This window comes from Rana temporaria, chromosome 1, assembly GCF_905171775.1.
Source record: "Rana temporaria chromosome 1, aRanTem1.1, whole genome shotgun sequence".
Classification (NCBI taxonomy): Eukaryota; Metazoa; Chordata; class Amphibia; order Anura; family Ranidae; genus Rana; species Rana temporaria.
The window spans coordinates 633687638-633704450 of record NC_053489.1 but is presented as its reverse complement, the minus strand read 5'-3'; the positions used below and the strand labels follow the sequence as shown (position 1 = coordinate 633704450).

At 44.0% G+C, this 16813-nt stretch overlaps 1 protein-coding gene across 1 annotated transcript in view; it reads right to left on the bottom strand.

Annotated features, from left to right (window-relative positions):
- STX18 (syntaxin 18) overlaps positions 1–16813 on the bottom strand; it is a 237369-nt gene that overhangs the window by 82961 nt on the left and 137595 nt on the right. The window contains exons 4-6 of the mRNA XM_040335414.1: positions 12844–12921; positions 12684–12750; positions 1768–1886 (exon numbers count right to left, since the gene is read on the bottom strand). Coding sequence (XP_040191348.1) covers positions 1768–1886; positions 12684–12750; positions 12844–12921 — 264 coding nt within the window. The remainder of the gene's footprint in view (positions 1–1767; positions 1887–12683; positions 12751–12843; positions 12922–16813) is intronic.

Sequence of the window (16813 nt, the reverse complement as noted above, 5' to 3'; positions counted from 1 at the left end):
CTATTGCTGCCGCTGCCGACGCTGTCGATACTCCGTTCCTGGATCATCCTCGCTCGTGGCGGCGCGTCCTCCGTCCCCAGCTGCTGACTGCGCGGTGCTAGCCAATCACGCGGCTTCGTCCAGGTCACGTGGTGACCCTCTGGGTCCCGTCTGGAGGATCCCTAGATAGGCCGGCCAGAGCAGGGCTGAGTCTCCGACTCGTTCACCGGGGGTGTCAGCCTCTCACGCTGGCATCCACCGGTCCGAAGCTGATTTCGTCGGCTCTCCGCTCCCGCTGCCACACGCCATAGAGTGCTCCGGCACCTCCCACCCTCACGTTCACGTGCGTCACGTCCTCATCTCCCCAGTGAAGGGAACTCTTAAGATGTCAGCCCTCTCCATTCATTTTAAGCGCAGCTGAGGCTGCTGAGAAAAAGACTGGGGAATCTCTATCCTCAGTCACTTTCTCTGTCTCAAAGGTGAGATGTCAGAAGTCTGCTAAGACCCCTGATATCTCACCAAAGCCCCCCAACAGGGCTAAAAAAAAAAAAAAAATTGCAATAAATAAAAAAATGTAATTGTAAAAAATAATAAAAATGTAAATAAAAAACACACTGACACCATCCACCCCCCCCCCTAAAAAAGAAAGCATTGTAAAAAAAACATAACAAAAAATAGTAAAAAAAAAAATAATATATTGACACATGTGCCACCGTCACATGACAAATGGAAAAGTATGGGTAATCGGCGAGTACTTGAAAAAAAAGTATCGGTGCTTGTACTCGGTCTTAAAAAAGTGGTATTGGGACAACCCTACAATGTACATTAGCCAATTTAGAATAGTACAGTAGTGAGTGTTGCCATCAATAAATATGGTTTACCTAGTGTACTACAATACTGAGATTTGAGGCTTCAAAACTATAGGAAAAAGCAACAATGTACAACTGGCCAAACCTTTGTAGAATTGTGTTTAAACTTATTTTTTTCTTTAAAAAAATTTATTGAAATTCCTACTCGTTAGGGAGGTAAAATCAATATTTATTTTCCACCAGAGTGACAAAAAACTTCAAAGGAGCAGGATGGAAAAGGTTTTGTGAATGAATGAATTTCTAACAGTGAACGTCGTGGTTTTTGTCCATTCAAAGTCCATTCATTCTGAAATCAAATGTTAAAAGCAAAAGCAATTTCGAACGCCATTGGTCAAGTCATCGAGTGTACTGAGAATTTTTGTACCATCGTTAAAATTCTTACAGCCATCTAGCAAGTAACAGCTGCAATGTTATATTTCCATTCTACAAATTTCCTAAGTCCCACAGTCATGAACCATATACTATAAATGCCATCTGCATATATAAATTGTGTCACCAGCAGTTAACATCACCATGTTGTTAATGACTTTAATTAACCAGTTCCCAAACATGTCACGCAGATATAATGCATCAAAATGGTCCTCCTGAGCGAAATCCCATACGGTACGTCCTACCCTTTTCCGGTCACCAGAGGGCGCTCGCCGGCGGGCATGATCGCAGCTGGCCACTAGCGATCCTGTGCACCAGCACAAACGATATGGCTCCTCTCCTCTGACAGCACAGGGATACACAAATCCCTGTGCAGTCAGGGGAGAGAAGCCATATCGTTTGTTCCTACCAAGTAGGAAAAACGATATGTCTCCTCTCCTAGTCAATCCTATCCCCATACAGTTAAAAAAAGTTTGCTCATGACAAATGCAATACGAGTGAGTGGAAAAGGCACACACATTAATGACTAATCAAACCCTTCATAATTCACCTGTACCATCTTCTCCAGCTGGTTTGCCATCCTCCTTCCCTTCTGCATTTCCAGAGGTGGTTGTCTCTGCTGTGTGCCGTCTCTTCGCTTTATGGATCTGTTCTGATTCCAACCTTGACCTACAGACCAAATACAGAACAGAGCTCTCAATCATAGAAACAAGTTAGAGTCTTACTTTAGGTCATTCATTTTCAAACTGGGTACTGCAGTCTGAGGTAGCCAGGGGCGCTGAGGCATCCTGGATGACAAAGGGTATAGATCAGTGATGGCAAACCTTGGCACCCCACATGTTTTGGAACTACATTTCCCATGATGCTCATGCACTCTGCAGTGTAGTTGAGCATCATGGGAAATGTAGTTCCAAAACATCTGGGATGCCAAGGTTCACCATCACTTGTATATATCAACCTCTTGCTGTGCCAATGAACAGTTGGGAGCTCTGCCACTCTTAGCCTTGAATTGGCAGAGCTCCGAATTTTACATCTGTACACTCGGAGCTCGATCAGGGAAACAGTAACGGGCAGACTAGTGGAAGGGAGAGAAGTCTTCCCGAGTCCTGATCTGCCTCTCCCTACAGTGCAAACAAACCATTTATCCAGCAATAGGAGTGCAGGTACAGTCTGCATTTGGCAAAAAGGATGTGTGTATTATGATTAATCTTTTTGCGTGCATGTATATAGAGTGGGGACAATTATTGTTAGATCCCCTGCAGATTTTTTAAGTTTGCCCACTTACAAAGAAATGAAGGGTCTATAATGTTTATCATAGGTGTATTTTAAACGATAAAGACAGAATATCAATCACAAATACAGAAAAAACACACAATACAAATGCTATAAACTGAGTTCAGTTCAGTGAGTAAAATAAATATTTGATCCCCAATAAAAACATAATTGGTGGAGAAACCATCATTGTTGGCAAGCACAGAGGTAAGATGTTTGTTGTAGTTGGTTACAAGGTTTGCACACATCTCAGGAGGGATTTTGGTCCACTATTATTGTCGCTTGGCAACTCGAAGCTTCAGCTCCCTCCAAAAAAATTCTATAGGATTAAGGTCTGGAGACTGGCCAGGCCACTCCCTGACCTTGATGTGCTTCTTCTTGAGCCACTCCTTTGTTGCCTTGGCGATATGTTTTGGGTCATTGTCATGCTGGAAGACCCATCTGCGACCCATCTTCAGTGTTCTGGCTGAGGGAAGAAGGTTCTCATCCAAGATTTTAAAATACATGGCCCCTTCCATTGGCCCCTCAATGCAGCAAAGTCAGCTGGTACCTTTAGCAGAGAAACAGCTGCAAATGTTTGTTTGAGCCTCCGAACTTGAATGTAGGGAAGGTGCTCTTAGGGTCAAAGTCAGCATTTTTCTTTCTCCAAACATGGTGAGTCGAGTTAATGCCAAAGAGCAAAGCGGGAGGAGTCTGAGGTTTAAAACAATACCTAAACTCGCTACGGTCAATTGGTGGATACTAGAACCAGAACTTTGCGGTCTTTCCAAGACTTGAAAGATGCTTTTGATTTACCCAGACAGGCTTTTTTTAGTTACTTACAAATTCGTCATTTTGCTCAATCTCTAGTAATGAACCTCCAATTCTCCCCTCTAACCGAGTTTGAGAAAATCTGTTTAGAAGGGTCATCCCCTAATGGTATGATCTCGCGCACCTACCAGCTCCTGATTATGGACATGTCACTTACTGGGCCCCGGCATGTCTACATGCGCAAGTGGGAGCAGGCCTTGGGTGAGGATATACCTCTGCAGGCATGGAAGCTTATATGGTCGCAGGCCTCTAAGAGCTCCATCTGTACGCTCTATAAAGTGAATCAATACAACATTTTGTTTCATTGGTACCAAACGCCAGACCTGCTCCACTCCATTTACCCTTCAGCTGATCGCCGCTGCTGGCGCTGCTCTGACGGGGTGGGAATGCTATATCATACCTATTGGACCTGCTCTTTGATTGCTCCCTATTGGCGGACAGTGCACTCCATCTTCGGTTCATCGGTACCGTTTTGCCCTAAACATTTCCTCCTGGGCCTCCCACCTCCCTCTTTCTAAAAAACTTTTGGCACAGGTCCTTACGGCCACACAGAGTTTGGTAGCCTTGAAATGGAAAAAGAAGGAACCTCCCTCCCTGTTTGAACTAAACTCTAGAATCAGGGACATCAAGAGGATGGAGTATATGACAGCCTCCCTGAATAACACTCTCGATACTCACAACCAGGTATGAGAACTATGGAATGCGCTGGAGGCCCCGATCGCATGAATAACCTCCGTTTTGGGGGGGCACAGCATGGATGGGAGGGGGGGGGTGTCTTAAGGCGGATGGTAGTCCTATCTCTTCTCTTTTTCCTCTCTACCTCTCTTTCTTTACTCTCCCTTCACTTTCACTTACTGCTTCTTACTTCTACACTATACTACATTCTCCTTTGTTCGCTAAGGCACACTCTGGCAGGCTGGACACTGTGATGATATGGATACTTGGCCCTATGTTCACCAGATTGGATCTTGCTTTGAACTGTCTTTAGTGGTTTGTCCTGCATATTTTGCTTCAGTTGTATAGCCGGCAATACTGCTTGTCCTACCAAGTGCTGCCTCTCTACAATGTTTTATGTCCTTTTATGTTTTGTCCCTTTTTCCCCTTTTTTTTTGCCTGGAAATTGTTGAAAATCAATAAAATTTAAGTTTAAAAAAAAAAAAAAAACAATACCTAGACATATTTCTAAGTCAAAAAGGTGGAGAAATTTGGGCTTTCCATAAAATGCATCCAGGGAAACCAATTTTTTAAAAATTTGGTTTGGGTCCTGTGATTGTGCCGATAGTTCTTCCATTCTCATAAGGCTATTCAGCTCAGTCATCCATTCTGTAATAGAAGGAGCTAATTGGGATCTCCAATGCCTAGATGTAAATGCCATAGCAGCCAATAAGAAGAAACGTTAAATTCCTTTCTTGACTCTAGAGATAGAAGCATACAATAAACATTGATAACAATGCTATTTGGGGATTCGGGGGAACTGTATTAATTTTAAAGACATTATTCCAAAGTGGGCATATGATGGGACAATCCCTTCATATATGCTGCATACTACCTTTGTGAATGGGGTAACGCCAATAGCGATCGGATACAGTTGGATGCAGACATGAAGGGCAGCAATACTATCATGTAATAACTTTATAATTTAACTCCTGTGACACGCTCGCAATAGAGAGTTTATGGGTTAGGTTGCACGATGTTTGGACTTCGTCCTCCATGAACGTGGCATTATGTTCTCTTTCGCAATCCACAAAATGGAAAGGTTTTAAAAGCGGATTAAATAAAAATAGACAGGGTATGCGCAGGAGGGATAGATTGCACACAGAGCAACTCAAAAGTAGAAAAAGGCGATGAAAGTTGCCTCGTTGAACAAGTAATTCTAGCAAGTCCTTCACAGAAAGGACGGATCTCATATCTATAAAATATTGAAAGTTTGTTCTATAGAGACCCATGGGAAACATTCGTACATGCTCTAGTGGGAAAAGATATTAGGCAAGGAGCCATCTCCAGAAGCATGGCAGCTTGTTTGGTCTTAAAGGGGTTGTAAAGGTTTGCTTTTTATTTTCTAAATAGGTTCCTTTAAGCTAGTGCATTGTTGGTTCACGTTTCATTCGATTTCCCTTCTAAATGTTTTTTTTTTTCTTTGTCTGAATTTCTCACTTCTTGTTTCTCCTCTGTAAGCTTACCCTCACATCATCTGAGCCGCTCTGGCTGGGGGTTAGTCAGCGTGCTCGCCCCCTCCCTTGGGAATACATCCCTGCGGGTAGACACCCCACAGGGATGTAGTCCCAAGGGATGGGGCGAGCACGGAAGGAATAGTGCCCCAAGGGCCGGATAAAGGCAAAACAAAGGGCCACATCCGCCCCCGAGGCCACAGTTTGGAGACCAGAATTAGAAAAAGTTTTGGCTAGGGTAGGCTTTTTTTTAATCAAAATTTTTTTTATTTCTTATATATGGAAAAACAACATACAACCCAAGCATGTATTGAGAGGAAAGAAAAAGAAAGAAGAAAAAAAAACACCCCGGCCCCTATGTCCCCGCATCCCCCCCCCCCATTACTCATACCTTTATCTACTCCCATCTCATCATACATCCAAAATGTCAGACCATCTTCTCCATATCTTTTTAAATGTCTCTATGTAAAAAAGTATATTTTTCCTTAATTAGGGTTTCCCTTACTTGCGTTTTACATTCTGCTACTGTAGGCGGAAATGGTGATAACCACTTTTGTGCTTATGAGCTTAAGAGCCTGGAATAGACTCATTAGGGGATTCTTGATTCGTCCAAGATACCCAGAAGACATCCCCCCGACTCTAGAGACAGCCCAGTCTCAAAAACGGTGTTGATCATAGAAACCACCTCATGCCAATAACGATGGAGTTTGGGGCATCTCCATAGCATATGTATTAAATTAGAGGGGCTCCCTTTACATCTGGGACATTGGGCTGTCTCTGAACATTTCCATTTAAATAATTTCTCTAGTGTAATAATGAGCCCAATGTAGAATGAATAATTGTGTTCAATTTTGTGTTGGGGATAGGGAGGCCAGGGGTATTGCCGACAGTGCCAAGCTGCGGTTTCCATAGCGAGCAAAGTCCTTTCTTGTATTAAGAGAGGTATGGACTCCAGAGAGAGAGATATCATTTTGCCCCTGTACAAATCATTAGTAAGACCTCATCTGGAATATGCAGTTCAGTTTTGGGCCCCAGTTCTCAAAAAGGATATCGGAGAACTGGAGAAAGTGCAGAGAAGGGCAACCAAACTGATAAGAGGCATGGAGGAGCTCAGCTATGAGGAAAGATTAGAAGAACTAAATCTATTCACTCTTGAGAAGAGGAGAATTAGGGGGGATATGATCAACATGTACAAATATATAAGGGGTCCATACAGTGGACTTGGTGTTGAGTTATTCACTTTACGGTCAACACCGAGGACGAGGGGGCACTCTTTACGTCTAGAGGAAAAGAGATTTCACCTCCAAATACGGAAAGGTTTTTTCACAGTAAGAGCTGTGAAAATGTGGAACAGAATCCCTCCAGAGGTGGTTCTGGCCAGCTCAGTAGATTGCTTTAAGAAAGGCCTGGATACTTCCCTAAATGTACATAAAATAACTGAGTACTAAGATTTGTAGGTAAAGTTGATCCAGGGTAAATCCGATTGCCTCTCTGGGGATCAGGAAGGAATTTTTTCCCCTGCTGTAGCAAATTGGATCATGCTCTGCTGGGGTTTTTTGCCTTCCTCTGGATCAACTGTGGGTATGGAGTTGGGTGTATAGGATTGTACTGTATTTTTTATTTTGTTTGTTTATTTTTTTGTGGTTGAACTGGATGGACTTGTGTCTTTTTTCAACCTGACTAACTATGTAACTATGTAATGCCAATTATTAATCTGAAATTGGCCCTATATCGCAAGACCAGGCTGACCTTGCTAGTAATATCCACAGCACCTTTAAATTTATCAAATAATAGATTGTATAATTGTGATAGCAAACCCTTTTTTGCATAAAGAAAAGGTAGACAAATTGGTCAAAGCAGAAAGGTTTAGTTGTTAATGACTACTGCACACCCACCTCTATCTGATTCATATCTATCTGGTTCATAAATAAAACCAACAGCCTTGTATTAATACTAGGTCTGGAAAGCAGGAAATCCCTGGAGGAATACTGAACTCTGTATTAAATTATGTATACTCTTATAAGCAGTGAAGGTACAGAGAGAGGCAGACCTGCGCTATATTCAGGATTAGAAGTATTACATTAAGAGAAAATTCCATGCATATTCAGCTCTGGAAATAATAGACTTTCCCATTACAGCTCCAATCACATCATTTCTTCTTGTTACATCTCAATTATGGAGCATAATAGTTTTTAATTGAAAAGGAACAAAATGCCTCTCCAGCCTTAGTACAAAGAAAATCTATTAATGTGATAAAAGCATTTCTAATTATTGCATTAAGCTTTCTCTAATACCCTATGGGAGGATGGCAAACACATAGTTTAACACTCCACAGAGATGCTTTTTTGATGTGGAATATGGTCCATTTGTAAAAGCCTTTTTATCTTCTGTTTTAGATGTCCACATCCTGGTAGGGACATTGTTGCACACAGAGCGTGTACATTTCTGACTGAATTGTTTGATCTCCATCCAACATTTAAACATATTAGAGATACCAATTATTACTGCAATGCGGCGAGAAAACTTCATCTGTAAATCAGGACAGCTCACTAACAGATAACCAGCTTCTGATACCATTCAGGAACTCTGAGCCAAGGAATCTCTCCAAAGGCATCCCAGATCCACCAACCAAGCAAAGCTACAGCATGGGCCGAGTCCCGGACTTATGGCAGAATACCTAAAAATTAAAGAGAACCTGGGCTCAAGTGTTAAAAATAGCAATGTAAACCTTTTGTTGTCACAAAGAGTAATAGAAAAGCTGAAAAATAACCTTTCTGGAAAAACAAATGCTGCTTTATTCTTTCTTTTGGTACTGGCCACAACTGCTGGCCTAAGCCAGTGGTCTCAAAACTGCCGACCGGGGGCCTGATGTGGCCTTATGCTTGCTCATATTCGGCCCTTGGGGCACGGTTTCAATCACGAATACCAACAATGGGGTATAATTCTTCCCAATGACACCCACAATGGTGCCCAGTGACCCCAATGATGGGGCACAATTACTTCCACTGACATGAAACAAGAAAAGCTGCTCCAGGTGAGTGAGTCTCTGGTTAATCTCCACACACATTAGTCAGGTGCCAGCCCAGCTCGCACGCTGTGTAATGTGAAGAAATAATTCAGGACGGCTGCACTTCCAAAAATCCTTTTATTGAAGCTTCATATGACAAGTGGTTGACAGATGGAGCAGGGGACAATAAGGTAGACGCGTTTTGCGCAAATATCAGCGCTAAGTCATTACCACTACTGCCACCGACACCTACGATGGGGCACAATTACTCCCACTGACACCAACGATGGGGCACAATTACTCCCACTGACACCAACGATGGGGCACAATTACTCCCACTGACACCAACGATGGGGCACAATTACTCCCACTGACACCAACGATGGGGCACAATTACTCCCACTGACACCAACGATGGGGCACAATTACTCCCACTGACACCAACGATGGGGCACAATTACTCCCACTGACACCAACGATGGGGCACAATTCCTCTCACTGACACCAACGATGGGGCACAATTCCTCCCAGCGACACCAACGATGGGACACAATTGGTGCAGGGTTCAGGGGGTGCTACAGAGTGCAGGGGTGCTATAAAAATGCACTGTTTACTGTATAAATGTCACTGGCAGGGAAGGGGGTTAACACTAGAGGGCAATCACATTGTTAATCGTGTTCCCTCGTGTGTGTTCTAACTGTGGGGGGGAGGGGACTGATCTAGAGGAAAAGACAGATCGTGGTTCCTAGCTTTTAAAAACTTACAATCTGTCTTTCCTCACAGAACAGCGATGTGTGTGTTTACACACATACAGTTGCAATAAAAAGTATGTGAACCCTTTTGGAATGATATGGATTTCTGCACAAATTGGTCATAAAATGTGATCTGATCTTCATCTAAGTCACAACAATAGACAATCACAGTCTGCTTAAACTAAAAACACACAAAGAATTAAATGTTACCATGTTTTTATTGAACACACCATGTAAACATTCACAGTGCAGGTGGAAAAAGTATGTGAACCCCTAGACTAATGACATCTCCAAGAGCTAATTGGACTCCTGTTGGCTGACACCTCACTCCAATCAATGAGATGAGATTGGAGGTGTTGGTTACAGCTGCTCTGCCCTATAAAAAACACACACCAGTTCTGGGTTTGCTTTTCACAAGAAGCATTGCCTGATGCGAATGATGCCTCGCACAAAAGAGCTCTCAGAAGACCTACTATTAAGAATTGTTGACTTGCATAAAGCTGGAAAGGGTTATAAAAGTATCTCCAAAAGCCTTGCTGTTCTTCAGTCCACGGTAAGACAAATTGTCTATAAACGGAGAAAGTTCAGCACTGCTGCTACTCTCCCTAGGAGTGGCTATCCTGTAAAGATGACTGCAAGAGCACAGCGCAGACTGCTCAATGAGGTGAAGAAGAATCCTAGAGTGTCAGCTAAGGACTTACAAAATTCTCTGGCATATGCTAACATCCCTGTTAGCGAATTTACGATACGTAAAACACTAAACAAGAATGGATTTCATGGGATGATACCACAGAGGAAGCCACTGCTGTCCAAAAAAAACATTGCTGCACGTTTACACAAGAGCACCTGGATGTTCCACAGCAGTACTGGCAAAATATTCTGTGGAATATATTCAGATGAAACCAAAGTTGAGTTGTTTGGAAGAAACACACAACATTATGTGTGGAGAAAAAGAGGCACAGCACACCAACATCAAAACCTCATCCCGACTGTGAAGTATGGTGGTGGGGGCATCAGGGTTTGGGGTTGCTTTTCTGCGTCAGGGCCTGGACAGATTGCTATCATCGAAGGAAAAATGGATTACCAAGTTTATCAAGACATTATGCAGGAGCATTTAAGGCCATCTGTCCACCAGCTGAAGCTCAACAGAAGATGGGTGTTGCAACAGGACAACGACCCAAAGCATAGATGTAAATCAACAACAGAATGGCTTAAACAGAAGAAAATACGCCTTCTGGAGTGGCCCAGTCAGAGTCCTGACCTCAACCCGATTGAGATGCTGTGGCATGACCTCAAGAAAGCGATTCACACCAGACATCCCAAGAATATTGCTGAACTGAAACAGTTCTGAAAAGAGGAATGGTCAAGAATTACTCCTGACCGCTGTGCACGTCTGATCTGCAACTACAGGTTGGTTGAAGTTATTGCTGCCAAAGGACCAAAGGAGGTTCAACCAGTTATTAAATCCAAGGGTTCACATACTTTTTACACCTGCACTGTGAATGTTTACATGGTGTGTTCAATAAAAACATGGTAACATTAAGAGCCGGTTCACACACAGCCGACACGACTTTGGTGGCGACTCGGCAAGGCGATCTCAAGGCGTCTTGAGAGGCAACTTGCAAAATGACTTCAGTATTGAAGTCAATGCAAGTCGCTCCGAATCGCCCCCAAAGTAGTACAGGAACCTTTTTCTAAGTCGGAGCGACTTGCTTCGCTCCTATTAGAACGGTTCCATTCACTACAATGGGACGCGACTTGTCAGGCGGCTGTGTCGCCTGACGAGTCGCCCCAGTGTGAACCGGGTCTTAATTATTTGTGTGTTATTAGTGTAAGCAGACTATGATGGTCTATTGTTGTGGCTTAGATGAAGATCAGATCACATTTTATGACCAATTTGTGCAGAAATCCATATCATTCCAAAAGGGTTCACATACTTTTTATTGCAACTGTACATCCCTGTTCTGCCTCCCGTGCCCGCCATCGCGACCGCCGGTCACGAGTATCGGCACCCCCGCGATGCAGAGGGCGAGCGCCTGCTATCCCGCTTAACCACTTCCCGACCGCCGCATGTATATGTACGTCCACAGAATGGCACGTAAAGGCAAATGGGCGTACAGGTACGTCCTTGCCTTCTAGCGGGTGGGGGGTCCGATCGGGGCCCCCCCCCCCCGCTACATGCGGCGGTCGGATTCCCGAGGGGAGCGATCCGCGACGACGGCGCGGCTATTCGTTTATAGCCGCTCCGTCGCGATCGCTCCCCGGAGCTGAAGAACGGGGAGAGCCGTATGTAAACACGGCTTCCCCGTGCTTCACTATGGCGCTGCATCGATCGAGTGATCCCTTATATAGGGAGACTCGATCGATGACGTCAGTCCTACAGCCACACCCCCCTACAGTTGTAAACACACACTAGGTGAACCCTAACTCCTTCAGCGCCCCCTGTGGTTAACTCCCAAACTGCAACTGTCATTTTCACAATAAACAATGCAATTTAAATGCATTTTTTGCTGTGAAAATGACAATGGTCCCAAAAATGTGTCAAAATTGTCCGAAGTGTCCGCCATAATGTCGCAGTCACGAAAAAAATCGCTGATCGCCGCCATTAGTAGTAAAAAATAGTTTTTTTTTATAAAAATGCAATAAAACTATGCCCTATTTTGTAAACGCTATAAATTTTGCGCAAACCAATCGATAAACGCTTATTGCGATTTTTTTTACCAAAAATAGGTAGAAGAATACGTATCGGCCTAAACTGAGGAAAAAAATTATTTTATATATGTTTTTGGGGGATATTTATTATAGCAAAAAGTAAAAAATATTGAATTTTTTTCAAAATTGTCACTCTATTTTTGTTTACAGCGCAAAAAATAAAAAACGCAGAGGTGATCAAATACCACCAAAAGAATTTATGGGGAAAAAAGGACGCCAATTTTGTTTGGGAGCCACGTCGCACGACCGCGCAATTGTCTGTTAAAGCGACGCAGTGCCGAATCGCAAAACCTGGCCTGGGCATTTAGCTGCCTAAAGGTCCGGGGCTTAAGTGGTTAAAGGGACCAATGTACAGCTACGACGGTTCGCGGGATCATGCCGAACCAGCTGCAGTACAATGACGGCGGCTGGTCGGCAAACGGTTAAGGCTGTCGGCAGATCGGCCTATACAAAACTACTAAAGTTCCACTTCAAAAAAATACTGACACCACTACATCAGTAGGACAGCCAGGGAATTACTGATCTCAGCAGGAGAGGAAGCCACCATACTTCCTAAGTACAGGTTTCCTTTAAATTGTACATATATATTTCTTGATAATACAGTCCATTTAACACAAACCCTCAACTGAAGATTTTGATGTGAATTAATGACCACATTAAAATGAAGACAGTAAGCGCCGTAGCCAATTTAGACCAAGGCTGTGCCGCTCATTAGACTGCACTGCTTCACTGAATGCATACTCACAATCTTTTCTTGTCCACCACACGTTTAACTCTGATAGCTCTCTGCTCCGAGTACAGCTTACACACTCCTACAAAGACAGGAAATATTCTATTAGCAACAAATAGACAAGACGGTAACGAATGCATAATCTACCGCAAGACTGACCTCTCTCAACACCTACTTTTTAAATAGTCTCTAATTAAATCCAGGACGGCATTTCTATGTTCTTTCACTTGAGCTGGAACGGTATCCTTACTTGCTATAAATTAGTGAGGGGAAAAAAAAAAAAAATATGAAGTATGTTTAGAAGAGAAATTACGTCACAATCATTTACAGTGCATATTGTAAACACTAAACAAAACGGATACACTAAATGCAATAAAAATATACAGTGGGGATCGAAAGTTTGGGCACCCCAGGTAAAAATTTGTATTAATGTGCAGAACGAAGCCAAGGGAAGATGGAAAAATCTCCAAAAGGCATCAAATTACAGACAACAAAAAAATGACGTCTGCAAAAGTTTGGGCACCCTACAGAATTTATAGCATGCACTGCCCCCTTTGCAAAGCGTGTCACGAGTTGCCGAAAGTAGCCGAACGTCGGTGCGCAGGAGCCGTTTAGAGCCGCACCGACGCTCGGCTTCTTTCAGCAACTGGTGACGCGCTGTATGCGACGGTCGGAAGGCTGTCAATCAAAGGAACGCCCAGTCCCGCGGACCATACCCGAAAGCGGCGGAGAACATCTCTCTCTTAAACGGTAAGTACTGCATTTATTTGAAAGAAAACACCCGATTGTGCTTCCCACAATTAGCCTCAATCTAATGTTAAAAAAAAAAAATTCAGGTGAACCCCCGCTTTAAGGACCAGGCCACTTTTTGCGATTCGGCACTGCGTCGATTTAACCGACAATTGCGCGGTCGTGCGATGTGGCTCCCAAACAAAATTGGCATCTTTTTGTTTCCCACAAATAGAGATTTCTTTTGGTGGTATTTGATCACCTCTGCGGTTTTTTATTTTGTGCGCTATAAACAAAAATAGAGCGATAATTTTGAAAAAAAATCAATATTTTTTGCTTTTTGCGATAATAAATATCCCCCAAAAAGATATAAAACTTTTTTTTCCCCTCAGTTTAGGCCGATCTGTATTCTTCTACATATTTTTGGTAAAAAAAAAAAAAAAAAATCGCAATAAGCGTTTATTGATCGGTTCGCGCAAATGTTATAGCGTCTACAAAATAGGGGATAGTTTTATAGCATTTTTATTAAGATTTTTTTTTTACTAGTAATGGCGGCGATCTGCGATTTTAATCGTGACTGCTACATTGTGGCGGACACTTGACACATTTTGGGACCATTGTCATTTTCACAGCGATCAGTGCTATTATAATAATAATGCACTGGTTACTGTGAAAATGACACTGGCAGTTAAGGGGTTAACCACTAGGTGGCACTGTAGGGGTTAAGTGTTTCCTAAGGCGTGATTCTTACTATAGGGGGCGTAGCTTGCTGTGACAGGCCACTGATCGTGTTCCCGATGACAGGGAACACGATCAGTGTCAGTGTCACTAGGCAGAACGGGGAGATGTTGTGTTTACATCCTTTTGCCTGCCTGTGCCATGCTGCAGATGTATATCTACATGCGGCGGGAGGCAAGCGGTTAAAAGAATCACATTTTGTTGCTTTGCACCCTGAAGTTAATTAAGAAAGACATAATTTTTGTTTTATCCCATGCAGGTACAGGGAGAACATGCAAACTCCAGACAGGTAGTGAGTGCCGTGGTTGGAATTCAAACAGGTGACCCTTGCGTTGTTAGGTGGAAGTGTTAACCACTTAGCCACTGTGCTCAGGGCCGCTGATAAGGCAGTACAGCCTGCCCTCTTGTACTGGGCTCAGGCCCTATGAGTTTAAAAGGGGGGCCAAGGCACCTACTAAGCATGAGGGCCAGCTGTACTGTCTTATTGTGGGCACCAATCCTCCTCTGCCTTCCATTGCAATGCTTCCAGCTTCTCCCTCTGGCTGCACTGCAGGGGTTTGGTTCTAGCACATGCACCCCTCCCATCTGCTGTCCTGGCCCCTTCCCCCTGGCAGCTTCCCTCTCCTCTCGGCAGCCTCTGCAGGCACACAGGGGGAATTTATTGGCTCCTTCTTTTCCTGAATAAACACAGTAAGTGATTGGTACCAATCACTCCTGTGTCTATTCATCACTGAGGCATAGTAAACTGCTATGCTTCAGCTTGTGAATGAGCAAAAAGCTTGCAAGTGCTTCCAATTCATTCATCTTTGCAATTGAGTCAGTAAAGAAAGGGAATGATACATCCATGTCCTCAATTACTTCCAGCCAGGGTGGGGTCCTGTTGGGTAGGCCGTATGGGGCCCCCGTGATTTCTAACAGCAGCACTGTCTGTGCTGCCCACCACTTGGCCACTCTGCTAATGTGACCTCACCAGTGACCGGATCGCTTTTTGCTATTCAGTGCACAACTGGGTAGTAAAACACTCACGTATACAGCATCTCACAAAATTGAGTACACCCCTCCGATTTTTGTAAATATTTTATTATATCTTTTCATGAGACAACACTGAAGAAATGGCACTTTGCTACAATGTAAATTAGTGTAAATTTGCTGTCCCTTCAAAATAATTTAACACGCAGCCATTAATGACCAAACCGCTGGCAACAAAAGTAAGTACACCCCTAAGTGAAAATGTCTAATTTGGGTCCAATGTGTCAATATTTTGTGTGGCCACCATTATTTTCCAGCACTGCCTTAACCCTCTTGGGCATGGAGTTCACCAGAGCTTCACAGGTTGCCACTGGATTCCTCTTCTCCATGACGTCACGGAGCTGGTGGAAGTTAGAGACCTTGCGCTCCTCCACCTTCTGTTTGAGGATGCCCCACAGATGCTCAATAGGGTATAGGTTTGAAGACATGCTTGGCCAGTCCATCACCTCTCCCCTCAGCTTCTTTACCAAGGCAGTGATTGTCTGAGGTGTTTGGGGTCGTTATCGTATTGGAATACTGCCCTGCGGCACAGTCTCCGAAGGGAGAAGATCATGCTCTGCTTCAGTATATCACAGTACATGTTGGCATTCATGGTTCCCTCAATGAACTGTAGCTCCCCATTGCCTACAATGTAAAGTAGTGAGTGTACAGCTTGTACAACGGTGTAAATTTGCTGTCCCCTCAAAAGAACTCAACACACAGCCATTAATGTCTAAACTGCTGGCAACAAAAATGAGTACACCCCAAAGTGAAAATGTCCCTCAGCTTCTTTAGCAAGGCAGTGGTTGTCTTGGAAGTGTGTTTGACTGTAGCCAAGACACACTTGTCTTTGTACTCCTCACCACACACACTTGATACCATCAGAACCAAATAAGTTTATCTTTGTCTCATCAGACCACAGAACTGCACACAACTAGATTTGTTTCCGTTAAACCCAGCGGGCTGAACAAAACAATAACCGACAGTTTAGGTCAGAGCCGCTGTACTAACCATGTTAGTACAGCGATCTCCCCAGCTGTGCTACGGTGTTCTGACAGGACGACGCACGCCCCCACCAGAACACTTTAGCCAGCGCTGTCAGCCACTGGCTGAGACCGTTGATCGGGAGCCGGTTGGCAGACCTTTTACGGTCTTACTCCTTCGACAGAACCCTCTGTTGGACCAGATGCCGTACACGCAACATGGGTCGAAAGTTGGCCGGTTTGTAATAAATCGCCCAATACCACCCGACATTTGGCCAGTATGTACTAGGATTTAGGCAGGCTTGTACATGACAGGGTTTTGGAAAAACCAAATAGGACTGTACAGTACCTGCCGCCGAGAATGTGTTTTTAGCACGACAGCATCGCGCTAATTCTCGGCGACAGGGTGCCGACATCTCGCACTCGCTGGAATAGTAAAAGCACATTCTAGCGAGCGCGTCATAGAAGCGACGGGGATCCGACTTGGATTCCCGCCAATTCTACACATGTATGGCGTTTGGTATGAATCCTGAGGGGGAACTCCCCGCCAGATTGTAAATAAAAATCCGGCATGGGTTCCCCCCTCGGGAGCATGCCGGGCCCTTAGGTCTGGTATGGGTTGTAAGGAGAGCCCCCGTACGCCGAAAAACCGACGTAGGGGGGTCCCCCTACAATCTATACCAGACC